Source organism: Belonocnema kinseyi, chromosome 7, assembly GCF_010883055.1.
Source record: "Belonocnema kinseyi isolate 2016_QV_RU_SX_M_011 chromosome 7, B_treatae_v1, whole genome shotgun sequence".
In the NCBI taxonomy this organism is placed as follows: Eukaryota; Metazoa; Arthropoda; class Insecta; order Hymenoptera; family Cynipidae; genus Belonocnema; species Belonocnema kinseyi.
In genome coordinates, this window is record NC_046663.1 from 90981349 (window position 1) to 91003731 (window position 22383).

The 22383-nt window shown below is 30.6% G+C and overlaps 1 protein-coding gene across 1 annotated transcript in view; it reads right to left on the reverse strand.

Annotated features, from left to right (window-relative positions):
* Positions 1–19607: 19607 nt before the first annotated feature.
* LOC117176062 (regulation of nuclear pre-mRNA domain-containing protein 2) overlaps positions 19608–22383 on the reverse strand; it is a 35708-nt gene continuing 32932 nt past the window's right edge. Inside the window, exon 9 of the mRNA XM_033366065.1 lies at positions 19608–21531. Coding sequence (XP_033221956.1) covers positions 20995–21531 — 537 coding nt within the window. The 3' untranslated portion in view covers positions 19608–20994. The remainder of the gene's footprint in view (positions 21532–22383) is intronic.

Below are 22383 nucleotides of genomic sequence, written 5' to 3' on the forward strand. Positions count from 1 at the left end.
TGGCGAGAAAAAAAATTCTCTTTCATCACGACAACGCCCGAGTTCACACATGCTTCGTTTCAATGGCTAAAATTGAAGAACTAAAATTCGAATTGCTCGAACGCCCACCGTATTCACCAGATTTAGCCCCCAGTGACTTTTTCTTATTTCCAAACTTGAAAAAAAGGTTCGGTGGCAGAGATTTCCAGACAACGAAGACGTCATTGCCTCTGTAAGTGCTTATTTTGAGGAACTTCCGAAAACGCACTTTTCTGAAGGATTAAAAAAACTTGAAAAGCGATTGACCAAGTGTATAGAGCTCCAAGGAGATTATGTTGAAAAATAAAAAAAAATTTACCCAAAAAAAATTGCTTTTATACTTCATTCTAATGACTTATTGAACTACCCTCGTAGATAGATGTGTAAAATTATCTGACATTCAATTTAGAAAAGAAAATTTAAATCTATTTAAAAAAACTTTACTACAGAATAACTATCCTCTTGAATTTCTAAATGACATCATTGAAGAACGCATTCATGAGATTTGCAATAACAGTAATAAAACTAACAAGAAAAGAAATTGGAGTGATACTTCCAATAGATTTAATTTAAATGTTACTTTGTCTTACATTCAGGGCCTATTAGAAAGATTAAGAAATTCACTTAAAAAGTTTAATATCAATGTTTATTTTAAAAACACTAATACCTTAGATAATTATTTGTTAAAAAGAAAGGACGTCGATTCCATTGAAAATTTATCTGGTGTTATTTATTTAATTAAATGTAAATTTTGTAATAAAGCTTATATAGGTGAAACTGGCAGAAGATCAAAAACTAGAATTGCTGAACACAAAAGAGATTGTGAAGTTGGGAATTTTAACACAGGTCTGTCGCAACATTCTCGGAATTTCAATCATTACTTTGATTTTGATTTTAAACGTATTAAAATATTAGCTACAGAAAAAGATACTTATCAACGACGTATTGTTGAATCTATTTTTATAAACAAATATCGTAAGATTTCAGTTAATTTACAGACTGAAATTCTAAATATTAATAAAATTTATCAGAGTATTATAAAATAATGTTTTTAATATTAATCATCTCTATATGTATATATGTGTATATGCATGTGTGTCATGTGTGTATATATATGTATGCATATGTATGTATGTGTATATATAAACATTTTTTAAACAAATTTTTAATTTCTTATTTCAAATTTAAACTCAATTACGCGCTTCCTCATCAGTGATTTTCAATGAAAATTTGCCTATTATATCATCGTTCATTACGTATTCTTCATATATTTCTGAAACTGTCAATTTCTGTTCGTCCGTCCTAACCTACGCTAATTTTTTTTCTCGTACTATATTTTTAAAAAATGTAGTCTAATTGATTGAAGTCTCAGTATTTTTTGAGACTTCTAAAATGAATAAATTTTAATTCATTTTTTAAAAATAATTGACTTAAGTGTTATGTTTTTTTTGACTGAAATTTGATCTGTTTGACTATTTTAAACCATCATCAACTGAGGTAACAATGTATTAAAATCTACGTAATTATCCATCATTTTTGTTCAGAATAAAATTACTAATCTTCAATATAATTATTTAGGTTCAGAACCTTTGAAAAAGGTACGCATGTGTACCGAAACGACAGGAAGTTTAAAAGGAGTTTTTCCTATTAAATAAATATCTGAGCTTCGAAGAACATGTTTTTTTGACTCATATTTATTTTCGATTTACGATTGGACCGTAAGACATAAATAATTTGAAATGTACGATTTGAAATCAATAAACAAATATAAATAGATATACTTTTTTTAAATGCATTTATATATTTGAGAATCTTTGAAATACTGTGAAATCCTTAGTTTAGGACACTAAGAGAGTGTACCAGAGGCCAATCTAATAGAATTATTTTTTCAAAACTTATCGTGTTCGCAGACAGACAGACATACAAACGGACATATTCTTAAAAACCAGTTTTTCGGATTTAGGGAGTCTCAAAACGTGGAACTTTTAACAAAAACTGGAGGGGTCAAATTTTACACAAATCTAATGCTTTCTCTGATTAGAATATACAAATTATTTGTCATTGAATTTTTTTATAGTTCTGTTTTTGGTTTTAATCGTAAACAAATAGCATTAAAAACATAAAAAATTTAATTTGTTGAAACCCCACAACCGAGACGAAAAAGAAATTGAAAAACAAAAGTTGGGATAAGAATGTGCCCACGCAGCGGATAGATTTTTTTGGTACTATTACTGATGTTTTTCATGATTAAAGCCAAAACTACGCATCCTATTAAAAAGTGGTTGATAACAAATTTGTAGATCTTTTTTAAATGCACAATTTTTGTCTAGTTACAAAATATTCCTCTTCAAACGTCCCTATTTTCGGTTAAGAATTTTTAATGGTTTATTTTGATTATTTATACATTTTTACGCGTAACACACCAATTCGTCCTCCCAATAATATTAGCAGATTAACTGTGACCAAAAGCAGGTTTATCGAAATGATAAACCACAACCTGACGGCTGTAGTCGACTCGGCCACAATGGAGCCGACTGTACTTTCACGGTCTTTTTGTAACAATGAACCAAAGTTTTTATCCGACGGTATGCTATTTAGAGTGGTCCAAAAATGCATGGAAAATTTTTTTTGCATGCTAGAGGACAACGATCCCCCCCCCCCTCCATTTTATTCCAAATCCGAAAAAAGAAATTCCCTAATTTTTTATTTTTTTATTTCAACAGATGCCGGTTTTGCCTTGAAGTTTCCCATATAAAATGCATGGGGAAAAATCACTTTTTTGAGTTTTTAGAATAAATTTTTAGGTTTTGAAAAAATGTGACGGGAAAGTATGCAAGCCTGTAGAGAATTATCCAACGAATAATTTTATCTATCGGACATATGGGTTTGACACCACTAACATCCCCCACGAGTACCTGAAAACTACACTTTAAACCAAAAAAGTCCATTTTTCATTAAATGAACCATTTTTTTAAAATTATTACTATTTGTCTAGTGGAATATTGATTAAAATTAGTTCATTAATTTTCAATTGTTTAAACAAATATAATTTCTGTGAATAATTTTATTATTAAAAATTATTAATATTTCTTCAGTCGAATATTTTTTCAACATTGCTTGATTAATTTTATTTTTTTTAAATGTTAATAAAAATTATTACTTAAATATTACTGATCAATTAATTATTATTAAATTCATTATTAATTAGTTATTCATTATTCCTGATGAATATTCCACTAGACCAACCATTATCGAGCTTCGCGCTCGATAATGAGTTACCTCGCGCTTCGCGCTCGGACATGATTTTCTCAAAGCTCCGTAGGCTTTGAGGTGCACATTATCATCGTGACACTCGCGCTGCGCGCTTGATTTCCGACAGACATTTGTAAACAGCTTTTGTTGAATCTCTTTTTTTCTCATAACTTTCGTCGTTTTTCCACACATGTTTATTTTATTTTTTGATTTTCAATGTTATTTTTCACAAATAAAACAAAAAGTACGCATTCTATCAAGAAGTGATTCTTAACGAAATTGTAGATCTTTGTTGGGAGAACAATTTTTGTTGATTCATCTTTTTTCGTATCCTACAGTTTTCCACAAAATCGAATTTTTGATTTTTCATTATTTTTCGTGCAAAATGTTTTTCTTTTCTTGACTTTTTTTCATATCGTACGTTTTTCGGCACCTGAGCATCACATCACAAAATGCTCTTATAATAGGGAAAATAGCGTGATTTTTCGAAAAAAATAGGGAAATAATACGGTAACAAATTCTTTTAAGCAAAAGAGATCAATTTTCATCAAAAAGGTTAATTTCCAAAAAGAATTCGCTTTTCAATTGATTTTTTTGAATTTTTTAGAAATAAAGTTTATTTGCAACGAAGAAAGAATTTTTAACCATATACTTCAATTTTTGAAGAGAAATCTGATTTTCAACCCTAAACAGTTGAATTTTTAACAACATGATGGAATTATTAATCAAATAGTAGAATTTTTGACCAAAAGAGATAAATTTGAGCCAAAAGTATAATAGGAGATTTTTCAAAAACAAAATATTTTACTTTCAACTATAGAAAATTAATTTTTAACCGAAACAGATGAATTTTATACCAAAAGATTCTTTTCAATCCTAAAAAACGAATTTTATGTCCAAAAAGTCGACTTTTCGATGAACAAAGATGACATTGTAACAAAATAGTTGAATTTTCAAGAAAATAATTAGATTTTCAACCAAAAGAAATGAATTATAAACCAAAATTATAATAGTAGATTTTTCAAATAAAAATAATTTACTGTTAACCATAAAAGATTGATTTTCTACTCAAAAATATGTCTTTTCTACCAAAGGATGATTTTTTAATCCAAAAGAATGGATTTTCTTTCCAAAAAGTCCAAAAAAATTGATATTCGTTAAACCAGAATAATAAAGAAATAAAAATAAAAACTCGTTTAAAATGGCTAAACTGGTTAAATGGTTTAAACTAAATAGTAGAATTTTCGCGGAAAATATATGGATTCTGAACGAAACGTATAATACCAGATTTTTCAAATAAAAAAAATTTACTTTCAAAGATATTAAGTTTCAACCAAAGAAAGTGACTTTTTTACCAAAAGATGAATTTTCAATCCGAAAGAACGGATTTTCCATCCTAAAAGTAAATTTTTCTACCGAAAAAGATGACCTTTTAACAAAATAGTTGAATTTATATCCATATCGAAGCCCCATCATGTGGCCTTAGTTTTCATTAGGTGTCGTTTTACGGAAGTCTGAACAGTATAGTTTTTGTAGCATTAAATTAAAGCATTTGCGGGAAGTTTTACTTTTATTTTGAATTCAAAGAAAAGTGCTGCTGAAAGTTCTCGATTGGTTTGGAAACTTACGGGAATTATACTCCATCTATTAAAACATGTTAGTACTAATTTCGAAAATTTACAAGTTTTGATTTCGATACGGAGGTCAAAAAACGTCCAGGCTATCCGGAGAACATCGAGGCTGACGAATTGGAGACGTTTCACGGTGAAGACTAGTGTCAAGCGCAAGATGAGCTTGCAGAATCATTGGGAGTTGATCATTCAACCATTTCTACAGGGTTTGTGCGGAAAGTAATAGGACTGAGTCGATTTTAAAAAAATTATTGAGTCTTTCGTTACAATTCTTTAAAAATTTTCAAAATAGGCTCCTTCTGCGTCTATGCAGCGCTGCCAGCGCGATTTCAAAGCATTGAAGGCGTCACGGAAGCCATTCTCCGAAATAGCCTTGAGAGCCGCGGTGCATGCTGCTTGGATCCCCTCTGTCATCTCAAAATGCTTGCCTTTCATCGGCCTTTTCAGACGAGGAAACAAAAAAAAGTCTGGGGAGGGGGGCCACATCTGGGCTGTAGGGCGGCTGCGGAAGCGTTGGGATGCCGGCCTTGGTCAGGTAGCTGTTCACAAGAAAGGCCGTGTGAGCCGGGACGTTGTCGTGGTGCAACTTCCAGTCGGCTGCGATATCTTGTTGTCTTGTTGTGCTCCGTCACAATGCTATGAAGCACAGATTTTGATAAATTTAACATCTGGGCAATTAAACGAATACTCAGTCGACGGTCTGAGTTCAAAACTTTGCGCACACGAGTCGCATTGTCGGTGTTTGTCGAAGTCGAAGGTGTTCCTGCACGGTCTTCATCGGCGACCTCAACCCGGCCCTCCAAAAAGGCCTGGTGCCACCGAAACACACCACTTCTTGCTAAAACAACATCTGGGTAAGCCTGCTTGATCATATCAAACATCTCTATCGCAGATTTACCGAGTTTCAAACAAAATTTAATCGCGTACCTCTGCTCTACCGAACGCTGCATTTTCGGCTTGCACCACTCACAGAAACACGTCGCGTGAAAATACCTGTCCTGACTCTCCAAGTGCTCGGAGACAACTGACCAGCCGCTCGTTCGTTAGCTAGGAACGCCCTCTACCAAATCCAGTCGGTGCGCGCAAGCTCCGAAGTATAGTCGCGGCGGAAGAAAATCAGTCCTATTACTTTCCGGACAAACCCTGTATAGACGCTTACATACACTGGGAATGGTCCAATAGCAAGGAAATTGGGTGCCCTACGAACTAAAGCCAAGATACGTGGAAAGGAGATTTTTCACCTGTGAACAGCTACACCAACGGCAAAATCGGAAATGGTTAATGCATTGTATTGTCACTGGCGATGAGAAGTAGATTTAGTATGATAACCCTAAACGTAGGGAATCCTGGGTTAAACCCAGCCGAGCATTAAAGGAAAAACGGCCGCAATACAAGCAAAGACACGATACAGTTATTCTTCTGCATGACAACGCTCGGCCCCACGTTGCAAAACCTGTCGAAACATACTTAGAAATTCTGAAATGGGAAGTCTTACCCCACCCGCCGTATTCTCCAGGCATCGCGCCATGTGATTACCACCTCTTCCGATCCATGACTCATGGTCTGCCTGAGCAACCATTCACTTTTTATGAAAATATCAAAAAATGGTATCCGTATACTGCCTCAGGGTGGCCACAAGATTGAATATTTCAATTTCCCTGACAGTTCCCTCACTTTTGCCTGACATTTAGACGAATTTTCCTGGCAGTAAATTATTACAAAAGCGAATAAGGTTTCAACAATATGCCAAGCAAAATAGTGAAACAAGCCAGAAAAATGTGCTTTACATGGCAGTATGCATAAATTAAGGTCAGACAACTCAGCGGCGCCCTCTACAAAAATCATGAAATTACAAAAAATGACTAGCCTAGATTTTTTTGCTACTTATCTGCTTTCAATGTGATATGCAACACTTTTCAAATAAACCCTTATTTTAAAAAGCAACCCTTTGAGCTGCAAAAACGTATTTAAAAAAATCTATCTAGATGGAAAATACTTACAAAATATTAACACAATATTTTTAAAGCATAACTAAAGAGCAAAATTATTCTTCACCCCTAATCGTTACAAAAACAACTCCCATATTTGTATCCGAGAACAAATCTGCAGGCTGATGTCAAAAATTGTGTACATTAACTGCTAGGATTTTTGTGCTCTTTCTTTATTTTCCAATGACACATCAATCGCTTTTGTAAAATTAACCCTTATATAAAAAAGGAACACCCTGTAATGAAGACACGTGTTGAAAAAAGTCGTTATCTACATAGATGGAACTTGCTTATAAAATAATAAAACGGTGCTTTTGAGCATAATTATTTCTCACCCCTAATCTTTACAGAAATAACCCCCATAATGTATATGCTAAAATTCCAACATCTTTTACCAAATTATTTCCCAGTCTATGTGTGTATATTCAAAAAATATAATTGACCTTTTTCGATACCTCTTTTAATGCCTTTAAACAACTTCCAGCACAACAAATTCTTAACGAAAAAAAATTCATGTTCATATAACGAACAATCCAAATGTTCAGAATGATTGAAAATTTGTTGAGAGCAGACTTTGTCTAAACTAATTTTTTCAATTAGTGATTAAAAATATTTTTAAAGATAAGTAGAAATAATTTTAAAACCCTAAAAAGCAGCCGTGTGATTAGGGATGCTGAGGATCTACATTTATGTTGGAAAATACATTTTGTCTTTTATATGTGTAATAACCTATGAGAATCATTTGCCCAAAATCACAGTCACAAAAAAATGCATGCCGTTCTGTATATAATTATCACATAATATCAAGTGTTTCTGCTAATAAATATTCAAGATTCGAACTTGTAAAAATTCGATTTTATTAAGTTAATTCGGTTTCTTCATTTTTCCAGCGGAATTTCATTGTAAGGAATTATGTTCCAACTACCCCAGGAAACCGCCCCTAACGTGAAATATGACTAAGTCTGATGAGAAGATCTTTGAGAATCTTTTCGACTCTGCTACTATCGAAACTCTTCAAATGTCGAACTTATCCAGGTATATCAGTCACCTGGATTGTCGACAGACCCTATGCTCTGAGGTATGAAATTCTATCTTCCCTAATAAAATACCCTTGTCGCAAAATTGGTCTGAATTTTATTGGTAGTAGAATATGTACATTTTTGGAGTGAAACGCATATAAATTCGACCTTATCCAGGTAGATCGGTAACATGATTTTTTTATCGACTCAATGTTGTAAGGAATCAAGTTTTAGTATCCCTATAAAACTAACCTTATCACAAAATTCGTCTGAATTTGATTAGTGGTAGCTCTCAAAAAATTTTCAAGCGTTCTGGACATTTAGATTGTTCTTGATATAAAAATGGATTTTACTCGTTAATAATTTTTGTGCTGGAAGTTGTTTAAAAGTATTAAAAGATGCATAGAAAAAGGTAAATTATATTTTTTGAATATACACACATAGACTGGAAAATATTTTTGATGCGAAATAATTATGCTTAAAAGTGCCATGTTACTATTTTATAAGTAAGTTCCATCTATGTATAGATCGATTTTTTCAATACGTGTTTTCATTACAGGGTGTTTCTTTTATATAGAAGGGTTAATTTAACAAAAGCGATTTATATGACATTGCAAAATAAAGAAAGAGCAACAAAATTAAGAGCACAGCAATTTCAATAGTTAATGTATACAATTTTTGGAATCAGTCTGCATTAGTCATAATTTTGCTCCTTAGTTATGCTTTAAAAATACCGTGGTAATAGTTTTTAAGTATTTTCATTTTAGATGGTTTCCTTTTTTTAAATACGCTTTTGCAGCACAGGAGGTTGCTTTTTAAAATAAGTGTTGATTTTACAAAAATGTTTATATCACATTGGAAAACAAAAACATAGAAAAAAATCTAGCCTAACCATTTGTAAAAAATTTTTTTCATTACAGGGAGTAATTTTTTAAAATAAGGTTTGATTTTACAAAAGCGATTCATAGCCCATTGTAAAGCCGCTGAGTTTTCTGACCTGATTAATTAAATAAAGGAAACTGTAAATAAAGAAATAACTAAAAATAAAAAACTAATAATCGAATTATATTTTTAAAGAATGTACATTGAAAAAATATTGATATTAATATTAGGAAGTGCTTCCAAAATATTACAAAAACATATAAATTTCTATTTTCCCTGACAATTGCTTCATTTCCCTGGCATTTCCCTGACTTCCCGAACATGTGGCCACCATGTGTCTAAAAGGTGGAAGAAAGTAGTGGTCAGCGATGGAAAATACTTTGAATGATCAAGTAGTAACCACTTTTTTTTTAAAATAAACCCTCAATTTTACAACAAAAAAACACTCTAAATTAATGCACGCTCCCAATAGTAAAATTTTCAATTATCAGTTTGAAAAAAATAACAGAAGTCATCAGAAACACATTTTCGGTTGATTTTACAAAAAAAAGCTTATTCAATCTGACATACGAAAACTGTATAATTGTTTATATAAATTGTTTAAATAATTGTCAAGCAGTAGATGTTCTCTACTAATTGTAAGTAGTCATTAATATGCTACTTATTTCTATAAGACCTATGAATTTCAAGCAACTAATCATTGCGGATCACGAGAAAATGTCTTGTACATTCATTTTTTTTAAACATTCATTTTCACATTCATATTGTTTATTAAGTTGTTGAATACAAAAATTGGTTTGTTTAAAGTGAATTTTCTTTGCCGACTCGTTATAGCTGAAAGTCTTACGGTGATTAAACAAAAAACGCCAAGAGTCATTAAAGATTGGCTTGTTTTGACAGACTTTTGCCCACAAAAAGTTTATTTCGCCAAACTGTGCGACGACTGAATTTTTAATTTAATTATAACAATAATGTATCATTTAATTTATAAAATTAACATCATGGATATTAATATTTCTAATACTAAACCTTCATTGAAATTATGGTAAAACTTATTAGAGAGAAAAAAAATACTTACTGCCGTATGTCTGACTCGAAATATCTGTTTCTACTGGAATTGTCCCACAAGGAATTACAGGCTGATAAGTCCCAAGTTCTGAAAAATGCAAAGAGTTTTTTATTTCTATTCTAGAATATAATTTATTTGATTTAACCTACCTGAATGTAAAATATTACATTTAATTGATCCGTGTAATGGGTTTCTCAAATTTTAAACGTGTTTAAATGTTGAGCAGTCCTAATGATTTCAAGAACAGAATAAATAAATCCCAGTAAAACGAAAATTCTGAAACAGAAATTATATTTAATCCATTACAAAAACATTCGCAAAATAAAACCAAATCTAAAAGCAATTTAATTTGAATTTTTAAGAGGTGAACTAAGGTTAAATAACAGTTCCAAAAATAGTATTTTTTTATTGTTTATGATAATATATGACAATCCACGAATACTTTAGGGTAAAAATAAAAATAATCAGGGAGACGCTTGTCAATAAAAGAAACTTTTAGAATTTTAGTATCCCTCTTTTCAATCAATTGGATAGGTTATCATAGGATATTCATGAATTAAAAATAATAATGCATTTAAAATAATTAATTTAATTTACTTAATACTTAAGACAAAACACTTGCTAATCATTTAAAATTAATTACTTTTATTTTAATTTTTCTCTTAATTAATGATTATCCACTGTAGGTTGCATTATCCCCTCATTTTCTTGACCTTTTCTGATATTACAATCGCAAACATTTAGCAATTTATAATTATATAATACAAAAAATGGTAATATTATTTCAATGGCATTATTACAAAAATTAAACATGATGATAAATTATAAATAAACTTTCAAGACGAAAAAATGGGAAAAATTGGTCATTTTCAAATAAATCCACGTGCATCCATGCTTTTGGATTTAACAAGGGGATTTGTATGGGAAAAGCTCTATTTTCAAAAAAATGGAAAACGCAGTACTTCTTATTAACTTTATTAAATTGGGGTTAAGTCATTTATTGATGAATTTGAAAGGAATAATTTCCACCCAATACACTTTAATTTTGATCCTCACAAGCCCCTTGTATTTTTCCGGAGTATGCCACAACAATGTGTAAAATTCTTGCTGAAGATTGTTTTCCACGACAAATTTCACTCTCAAAATTCATTAACGCCGTCATTAATTTAAAAATATAGTATGATTTCAAGATTAACAGGGAGAAAAAGTGTTATAAACAAACAAAATTTTTTTAAATAATCAACAAAAATGTTAAACAAGATATATTGCTCTTGATATTCGTCAACTATGTCATCTATTCCGAAAAATAATAACTTTTCACCACTTACAGGGAGTAAAAATAATGTCAACAAATAATAATCGTTCAAACAGTGTAAAATTACACCACTCTTGCTTTCAGTCAAATGTTGCGGGTTGCCTTTAAATAGCCTTGGACTGATTTCAGAAACGTAAACAGTAAGGGCCGCCTGACTCGTTTCCAATTGGAATATATATATATATATATATATAATGTCGCAACCGCATTCTCTCTACTCCCCTGAGGAACTGCGTGAGCCAACAGTTCTAGGAAGGCTGAGAACGGGGCGACTAAAAGCGAGAGTTCGGTGTAGTTTTAAAATACTATAAACTTGTCACTAATCGAATAAAAATAATTAAGTTTGAAAAATCTTACAAAAACTGCTATTTTTCATTTTTTGGGCATTCTCCGGAAAAAATACAAAAGGATTCCTGGCGTCAAAATAAAATATTATTGGTTGGAAATTATTCCCTGAGTATTCCTTAAGGGGTGACTGAATGTTAATTTACAACAAGTTAATGACAAGTACTTTTTTCAATTTCTTGGAAAAACGAGCTTTCCTTATTTAAAATTTCACGTTAATTTTAAAATTATGACGACATAGTTTAATGTTGACCGAATTACAAAAGAAAAATGGGGAACTTATTTTTCCGGCAAATGAACAAATTGGGAGGATCGATAACCAAAAATCAAAATTCGAATTTTTATTCAATTATAAAGTGAATTATAAATTGATAAATTGATGATAAATTGATAAATTATAAAGTGAATTATAAAGTGAATTGTAAAGTGAATTATAAAAATTCAAAATAGTTCCAAAATTTTTTTAAAGAATTCAGGTTTAATTAATAAGAATTCATGGTGAATTCCTGATTAATTGAAATTGAAAAAAAATGGTTTGGAAATCACTTCCAATATTTGAAATCCTATGAAAACCCTTACTTGTAAATAAATTCTTAAACATCCAATAAAATATTATAGAATCCCATCAAATTCTATGACATTTGATTTTCCTGAAATCCTGGAAAATTTATTAAAATATCCTCAAAGCTTTGAAACCCCCTTAAAACCTGCAGAAACTTTGCACTTCCTTGGTTCTAGGAAATTCTTTACAACCACATGAACATTTTTTTAAATCCCTTAGAATCTTAAAAATACGTGGAAATGGGCAACAAAACTCCCTGACTTTTCCCTGATGACCAGATTTTTCCTAAACTGCAGCCACATTTCGTTCTCTATATGTGCAAACATTGTTGCTAATTTTTTATTTGTAGAATAAAAAATAATACATAAAATTATATTTTCGAAAAAAATCATTTTTCACCAAGTTAGAATTTTTCGAAATAGCAACAAAAATATATTGTATTAGATTTGGTTAATAGAACACTTGTTTTAAATAAAAAGCAAAAGTCTTAACAAAAATACTTTTTTTCATTTAGAAAAACTTTACAACTTTTAATGATGGAAAAAATGTCTAAAAAATGCAAATAAGTATGCCATTAACTAAATACAAAAAACATAATTTCTTTTGGTATTTCAAAACATTCTTACTTGATAAAAATTTTTTTTTTCTAAAATATGATTTTATATTACAATTTGTTATCAAAAACAATAGACACCAAAATTTGCAATAATTTTTGAACCCATGATTATTTTTTTAATCGAAGGTATTCCTGATTAATAATTGGTTTCACTCCTCCTTGCAATCTTACATTATTTTACTATATTGTAAAATCATGAAATTAAAAAAATGTTACATAACTTAATAGTTCTTGAACTTTCCCTCGTTCCTAAAGGCATTACGTAATATATGGACGACCCCTATAAATTTGAATCGCCCTAATACGTATATTATCACATTTATAATAAAAAGGCGACCAAATAATAGTCGATTTAATCGATAAATGAAGTAACACCCTAAAGTTCTGAAACGTTACTTTTTTCTCTTTACCACCCTCGTATTTTACGAGACTAGCAAATAAATAGGAAGGCGTCCGACTGGAGCCTGTTTCTTGAAAACAAGAGTATTAAACTTTGACGTCATGATCGGTCTCCTAGCAACACAATTACCCCTAGAGAAATCAGAAAAGTATATCAAATTATTCAGTAAACTTCTCTAAATAAAAAAAATCCTCACATTTTCTCTATAAGTCAACAGAAATACATATGTATAACTTCGATTTAAGACAATAAACGCAGTATTCTCATTTTATTAGGCAATGTACAAAAACAACGTTTCGCATACACAGTATGCAATTGCTACAAACATAGATCCTTCGATTATTTATAAACTATCAATAAGTCACTAAATTTATGATGTATAATTTACAGAGGAAGATGACAAACTTTTGCCATTTTGAGAATGGAAATTGAGCGCAACTTATCACATTTTAAATTAATTATTACATAATTAACGTATTAAAGCTTCTACTTTTGTACTACTAACTTCTTAGAACTCAAAAATAAATTAATTTAATTTTAGTTTCAATACTTACAGGTATGATAAATTGCACTCACTTAGATAACAGAGTAATATTACGCAACTCGTTCATTCATATTACTGAAGCTTTCAGAAAGGATTATAAACGAAAATATAACATTTTTTATAATTAATCAAATAAAATTGTTGTTTTTCAATTGTCGCTAAAACTATGCAATATATGATTTCGAATTTCAATAACCCATTACAACTTCATATTCATTATTGCAATAAAATAGGCTATGTTTGATATTCGGAAAAATGATAACTTTCAACTAAACCCTCAGTTCTCGGATTTCCCTCCATTAATTACTTTTATTTGATATCAGATAACACCAAAAAAAAATGCATCCTAATATTCTTATCGGAATACTGTGTTTATCCACCCACACACTCTAAAGTCTATATGGGAAAAGACGAAAAAATTATAACCTTCCTTTAAACGCCCGGTTCTTAAATTTTGTTTCATTAATTACTTGTACTCGATGTTCAAAAAAAGTTTCATCCTCATATCCTTATCTGAAGACGTTTTATCCACCCATGCACTCTGAAATATACACGGAAAAATTAGAAACATTTGTTTTTACCTTTCTCTAAACGTTCGATCCTCGGATAATATTTAACTAATTACTTGAACTCTATGTCGGAAAATACCCCAAATAGTTTAATCCCAATACCCCTATCGAAGACTGCGTTTAGCCAACCCACGCACTCTAAAAGGCAAAAGACGGTACAAATTATAACTTTCCTCTACACGTCCAGTTCGTAAATTTTCTTTCACTAATTACTTATATTCGATGTATAACCAAAAAAGTTCTATCTCCCAAATCCTTATCTGAAGACTGTGTTTTATCCAACCACACACTCTCAAATATACGCGGAAAAATTCAGAAAAAAATTATAACGTTTCTCGAAACGTTCGGTCCTCGGAATGCATTTAACTAATTACTTGAACTCGGTGCCGGAAAATACTTCAAAAAATTTCATCCCAATACCCCTATCGAAGACTGCGTTTTGCCAACCCACGCACTCTGAGGAAAAAGACGGAAAAATAAAAAATTTCCTCTAAACGTCCGGTTTTAAATTACTCCTATTCGGTGTCCAACAAAAAAAGTTTCAGTGCCATATCCTTATCTGAAGACTGCGTTTTATCCACCCACACACTCTAAAATGTACACGGAAAAATTCGGCAAAAATTATAACTTTTCTCTAAACGTTAGGTTCTCGGATGGTACTTGACTAATTACTTGTACTTGTTGTCAGACAATGCCACAAAGTTTCATCCCAATACTCTTATCGAAAATAGCGTCTTGCTAACCCACGCACTTCTGTCATATAATCGCGCGGTTCTTAAATTTTGTTTCCTTAATTATTTATACTCGATGTCCAACAAAAAAAAGTTTCATTCTAATACCCTTATCGGAAGACTGCGTTTTGCTAACTCACGCACTCAGAAAAAGACGGAAAAAAGTCTAACTTTCCTCTAAACTTCCGGTTCTTAAATTTTTTCCACTAACTACTTGCAATCGATGTAAAAAAAAAAGAAAAGTTTCGTCCCAATACCCTTATTGAAGACTGTGTTTTGCTAACCCACTCACTCTAAAATAAAAATACGGAAAAAATTCTAACTATACTCTAATCGTGTGATTCTAATATTTTCTCTCATTAGTTACTTATACTGCATGTCCAACAAAAGAAAATGAAAAAGTTTCATCCCAATACCCTTATCGAATATTGAGTTTTGCTAACCCAAGTACTCTAAAAAGAAAAATACGGAAAAAATTCTAACTGTCCTCTAAGCGTGCTGTTCTAAATTTTTCTTTTATCAGTTACATATAATCAATGTCCAACAAACAAAAAAACAAAAAGTTTCATCACAATACCCTTATCGAAGACTGAGTTTTGCTAACCCACGTACTCCAAAAGGAAAAATACGGACAAAATTCTAACTTTCCTCCAAGCATGTGGTTCTTAAATTTCATCTGATTAAGTAATGGTACTCGATACCCTAAAACATAAGAACAAGTTTTATCCTAATAGTCTTATCGAAGGACAGCGTTTTGTCTACACAAGCACTTTTTCATATATTTCAAAGGGCGTGTCGCGATAAAAAACAGTCTTCCTATGAGGATATGTGGATAAATCTTTTATTGCTATTGCCTGACACCAAATAAAAGTAGTGAATGAAAGAAAATCCGAATAAATTTCTGAATGCGAGGGTGGATAAAACTCAATCTTTTTTGATAACGGTATTGGGATGAAACTTTTTCTTTTATTGTAGAAATCCAGAATTATAAATAAGTGAAAAAAAATTGAAACCCGGAAGATTAGAGGAAAGTTATAATTGTTCCTGAATTTTTCTGTTTACAATTCAAAGTGTATGGGTGGACTTTTCTGATATTGTCCAATATCCAGTAGAAGTAATTATTAAAATAAAATTGAGAACCCAACTTTTAGAGGGAAGTTTACATTTTTTCCGAATTTGTTTGTAGATTTAAGAATATGTAGATAGATACAATTTTTAATTAATAAAAGTAAATTCGAGAACTGAGCGTTTAGTGGAAAGTTAGAATTCTTTCCTAATCAAAAATATAGCTTATTTCATTGAAATAATAAATATCTAAAATCATATAATACATTATTTTTACGATAATTGAGCAACAACAAATTAATTTGCGCAATTAAAAAAAAATATATGTTTAAAAATGTTTCGAACTTGAGTGACATTTCATTTATTCATGCATTCTTTAGCTAAATAGTAATCCTGATCGCTCAATTCAAATTATATTTTTGGAATTTAAATATTCACATCTAACCAATTTTCAAGTAGCAATAAAAATTTTAGTTTGAAATTAAATATTGACTGCTTTAAATATGTAACATTTACTTTGTTCTTTCTAAAATTTCCAGACCCTTCAATTTTTTATCATGCATTAAAATAATAAAAAATTTTGAGTTATTAAAGAACAAGTTTTTCTTTTGTGATAATTTTAATCGATCTATATTCACTATAAAAGGCAGACTTAAATAAGAGATGTGCGGTCGTTTGTTTGTATTTCAATTAAAAATTGAACGCAATTGAAACATCGGATTTTTCGAAATAAAACAAAATTTAACTGTACATCAAACCGGCTTGATTTCCTTAGATTACATTTTTGTAAATCAGAATCACTACTTTTTTTTGAGAAAAATGAAGATAAAAGTCAAGTAAAATCCTTGAAATTCGACCTATTCAAAAAAATCGAATTTAAAAGTTTTTTCTCCCAAAAAGGAGAGTAATTTTTTTAAAGTAATAATCTGAGGAAATAAAACCGGTTTGGTACACAGTTCGATTTTTCAAATCGAAAAATCCCATATTCTAAGTGCGCTCAACTTTGTATTAAAAATTCGAACAAACGACCACACACCTCTATCTTGAATCTAAATTTTGAAGCCATTAAATTATTCATGCAGGATCTAAACCTAGCAAATCTAACATTTATTATTTTTCAGGTAGAGAATCCATTCAAGAGTGCAAAAAGACGTGAGTAAAATATTTAACTTTATTTCATAATTTTGCTTGAAAACTATTTAACAATTTTTGTTGGTCTAAAATTATTTGAAATTTTTCCTTTTTTTTTCAAATTGAGACAAATGTAAATCTTTATTATGAATTTTGAATTTTCTTCAGTACCCAAATCAATTTTAAAAAACTTATTTTACGACAACTACTAGATTTAAAATCAAAATATTTAATTTTTTTAAATTACTAAAATAAAACTCTAGTTTCATTTCTAGAAAAAGGGCTTTTAATATTCCCAACAAATTTCTAATGAAATAAAATATTTCCCTTGAATCTGTTTACAATAGTTTTCATACATTATTTTGAATATAATAACTGTTTAAGTGATAAGTGCAATTAAAATAAAAAATGTCTTGATGATTAAGGCAGATACTGATCACAGTAATTACGGTCGTTTTTGATCAGCCAATCGTTTGAAGCGACGTTGCAGGTTATGGTAGTTGACGAAAATTTTCCGTCCTCTCTGAAGTTTTAAAATATTTATTATAATTATTTATTTTATATCTCAATCTACTTCAAAATAAACAAAACCTCTACAAAATTTATTAAAATTTTATGTAATTAAACATCATCTTCCTGTTTGTAATTATTTTAAGGGCATGGACTGCCATATTCAGCGGCTTTACAATTAGAAGAATTAATATATTGAATTGAAATTTTGTAAAATAATTCAAAGTATACACGTGCATGTCTGACCCATTTGAGTTTTTATTCTGTTTAAATAATGCAATTTTATCAATTAAATTTGATCTAGGGCTCTAAAGCCCTATTCTCTGTTACACTCCAAATTAAAAAATAATACATTTTCTCTAAATAAACAAAATGAAACAGATGATATATTTTGAAACATTTTTTAAAAATTCAGCGCAATATTTACTTTTTTAAAATTATAAAGCCGCCAAATGTAAACAATGTAATTGGCTTGTGACATACAGTCAAGTTCAAAATTACTTAAATTTTAACTTGATTTATAACATTTATAAAAAAAAGGCCAATTGATTATTCAACAAATTTTAGTAGAGAAACCCAAATATAAATAATGAAAAAATAATTTAGGTCATAATTGTTTATTAATATGCTAGTAATTGTCATAGTTATATTTTTTCTTCAACTTCAGGCAAAGTTCGTAATTTCCATTCAATTGTTGCTTTAAAAAGTTTATTTTTAATCCTTGAAAGGTTCTTTAAAGGTTATTGGTCACATTTTTATGGAAACCATTTTATTTGTAAATAATACTTTCAATCATTTCTTTAAGTAAACAATTTACTGAACAATATTTCAGAAGAATTTTCGTAAATTCAAATTGAATGCAAATTAGTTTTGCCGAAAGCGAAAAAAAACACAAATTTGCAAATAACTACATGTAAATAAACAATTGTGACCTCACATATATTTTTGTTGCAATAATCCAATGTTTATCTCTATGAATTTTGAAGCAGAAATTGAAATTGTTATTTACCAAATATTATTTTATTCAATTTTATTCAATCCTAATGTTCAATAACTGATTTCATTATTTGAAAGCTTCGTACGTTTCAGTATCTCTTGCAAAATTAATTAAAATTAAGGATCATATTTTTGTAGATTTTATAAATCATTTTAAAAATGGCTTAATTTTGAAGTGATCTGTACTTGTGAAAAATGAAATAATACAGAAATTAAAATATAAAAAAAACACGTTTGCGAATTATTCTTACAAAAAAACTGAATTTTATTTTCAAAAATAATGGCAGACCTCAAAAATTATTTTATTATTTTAAATTTAAGATTCTCACGTCCTTTCCACCCATTCCCGATTTTTCTTTTACAGATGAAACTTCATTGTCTGAGTCTGCTGAACTGAAAGCGATAAACTCAAACATAAAAAGAAGAACGATCAAGATTGTACTTTCGTACAAAATATGCTAAAAAAAAAAAAAGGAAACAAGAAAAAGGTTTTTCTTTCGCGGTAAGCAATATCGGAAATATAACAGACAGCCTTGCCTATACATGCTGTGGTTATTAATAAATGATAAATGAAAAAAAAATAATAGTAACGAAATACGGAAGCACACAAAAAACACTAATCGAATTTTGAAAAGACGATTCGATGCGACGTGGTGTCGTTATATTTTCTAACTACTTTAAATTCCGATAATTCTGATTCAAACAAAAACTGAAATATACTTTAGAGATCACAAGCTTTTCCTCAATATTTTTATAAGTTAACATTTATAAATTAAAACAAGTATAACAGAAGAAAAAAGCCGCGCATTCGACAGAAATTGACTTTTGTTGCTGTTGCAAATTCAGTTAAAAGAAACCTTTTAACTTATTGTTAAATGATAAATTCAACGACACTACATTACATCGTCACTGGAAACTGGCAAGGACCTCGATGGGTGTAATTAATTTATTAAAGAAAGTCTCGTAGAGCTATATATATCTATATATGACAGTATTTTACAGAAACCGTGACTTATTACGACTACTGTTTCGATTCGCTTGTTCAGGCACCAAACAAAAAAAAACGCATTTTCACATCAGTTACCAACTAACGAACTGATAAATCATTTTAAAAAAAAATTCCACTTGATCCTAAGAATTAATTCATAAATCTATATCTGAGTTCCAACATACAAGAGAATTTTTTTTAGATCCACAATGGATCAGCAAATGACAAAATTTCAAGAAAGAAATCAGAGAATGAACCTGCATTTAACATTTGAAATAATTATTAAATTCGGTTGTTCAAGTATCTATTCATAAAGAAAGAGCGCTATGAAATTCTAGAAATAAATTAAAATACACGTCCATTTCTGAATATATCAAGTTTTCATAATATAACTTTCGATAAAGAATCATGCACAGATTTTCGATTCAGTCGCCGATCTCCATCTATACAATGCATTTCGAAAAAGCAAAAGAAATGCATAAAGTGGACCAGAACGTAAACACTGCATTTATTAATACACTTTCTTTCAAACAGACCGCGATCGGAACAGAAATTTACGCGTCGAACAGGCAAACAAGTACGTAGACGTAACTTAACTATATTTTAGTCGCATACATGCATTCTAGAAGCTCTCCCTAATTCAGAATTAAAAAAAACGTACCAAGTGTCTCAAGTGTCGCTTCCCCTTTTTTTTTGCAAATTCACTTCCTACATCTCGAGAATCAAGTCAATCTTCCCAGGAATCGACTCAGTCTTTTCTAACATAAACAATTGCTTCCCTTCCAAGATTAAAACATTTTACTTAACAAGTCAAAGCGTTTTTGAAAATATTCCCCAGGGAAGTGTATTTGATAAAACTTAAAAATGTACTTTCACTGGGCCGTCAGTTCTCAGTGAAAATTTCTGGTTCGATCAAAAACCAACAGTAGAAAAATATCCTCTCTAAAAATAAATTCCAACCCAGTTGAATTTTAAATTTCTTCATCATCCTTCAACTACAACTACTAATCTCTGAAAATTTGTGACAGTCCTCCAAAGTCAAATAAAACTGAATCGATTCCACGCCGTCAATATTACGGAATAGCAGGCCATGCCGAGCACTTAATATGAATGGTTTTCATCGATGAAAAAAAATGTGTGTGGGTGTGTGTATGTTTGTGTGTGTCTCGACTGCTTTTGTAATTCTCTTCATTCTCAGTATAAACTATCTGTTGAATGAGGAACAAACGAGAAAATACGACAAATACGGCAAAACTTTATATGTATGTACACTGTATGGGAAAGACTAGCGTGTCAATTTTTTCATCTTTATCTTCCCCGAGCTTAGCTTCGACAGAAGAGTGCTATATTATATTATCGTCCTCTACCAATTTCCTCGACCTCGACCTCGAAATCCGCCGCCTCTGAATTGACCGCCTCTCGGTTTCCGAGGCGAGAAATTATTAACGGACGGTCCACGAGGACTGCTGTTTGCCCAAGGAGGTCGTGGTCCTCCCCTGAATCCTCCTCCTCCGCCTCCTCTGCCTCGAGGTCCTCCTCGCCAAGGAGAAAATTGGATAGGAGGTGCTCCTCCCATTCGAGGTCGAAACATCGGCATTGAATTTTGAGTCTCGTAATCGTAAACGACAACTGGATGTATTTCCGGTAGGCCGCCAACTGGTGGTCCATTAGGCGTTGAGAGCAATGGACCATTCTGCAAATGCATCATCTTCGTGGAAATTTCAATTGATTCATCATTTTCGGGATAACTGTCGCAAGCTGGTCTTTTCAAGGATTGGGAAGGATCCTTCGTCGAATTCATCAGGGCTTCTAACTGCTCTGAGAGCTGCTTTGGTGGATCTGCACTTCCTGCGATTTCAGGCTGCTCATCCTCTCCACTTTTCTTGTCCAGCTCATGAGTCTGAAACAATATTTCTTGTTTTTAAATAACTCCAAGGGCCACAACGCTAAAAGAGCTCAAAAAGGGGAAATAGGGTCATTTTTCACAAAATAGGGGAAGAATAAGGAAAAGATTACAGACTTATTTTTCATTAAAAAAAGAAAAAAACTTCAAATTAGTTTGAAAAAAAAACAAACAATGTTTATATGTGTTAAATCGTTCTCATACGTAAGAATATTTCCGAAATTTCTTATTTCAATAATTAATACTTTGAATCTAAATTGAAAACAATATTTGTTCAATTCACTGAAACTAATATTAAAAATAGTTCATTTCGGACGCTTTTTTTCCAATATTAAAAACAAACTATTTAAAAATGTACAATAAGAATTTATTAAATATTCAGAGTTCTACCAGTCTTTAAAATGAAATCTAGATATTCTTTCAAATATTTTAAAATAACATTAAAATTAAGTTGAAATCTTTTAACTTCAAGATTTGTCAAAATAATTATATCCGTTGAAACTGTCGAAATCCTTAGAAATCCCTTGGAAAAAAGAGTAATTTATTCTTCAAAGTTCTCTAGAAATTCGTCAAAATCTATTGGGAATAGTGGTCTACCATTTCGCCACTTGGTGCCAAAAACTGGAACTAGAAAATAGGTACAACTTTAAAGATTTATATTAAATTTGAATTAAAATGTTTTTGTGATTGTTTTGTGAAGTATAAAACAATGATTGAATACTGAAAACAAATCTTCATCGAAAACAAATAGTTTTAGATAGAATTTCCATCTTATATAGTGAAAAACACATTTTTGTCCAGTTTAAAAAAAAAACAATTATTTCACTATTTCATGTAAGTTTCAATGCA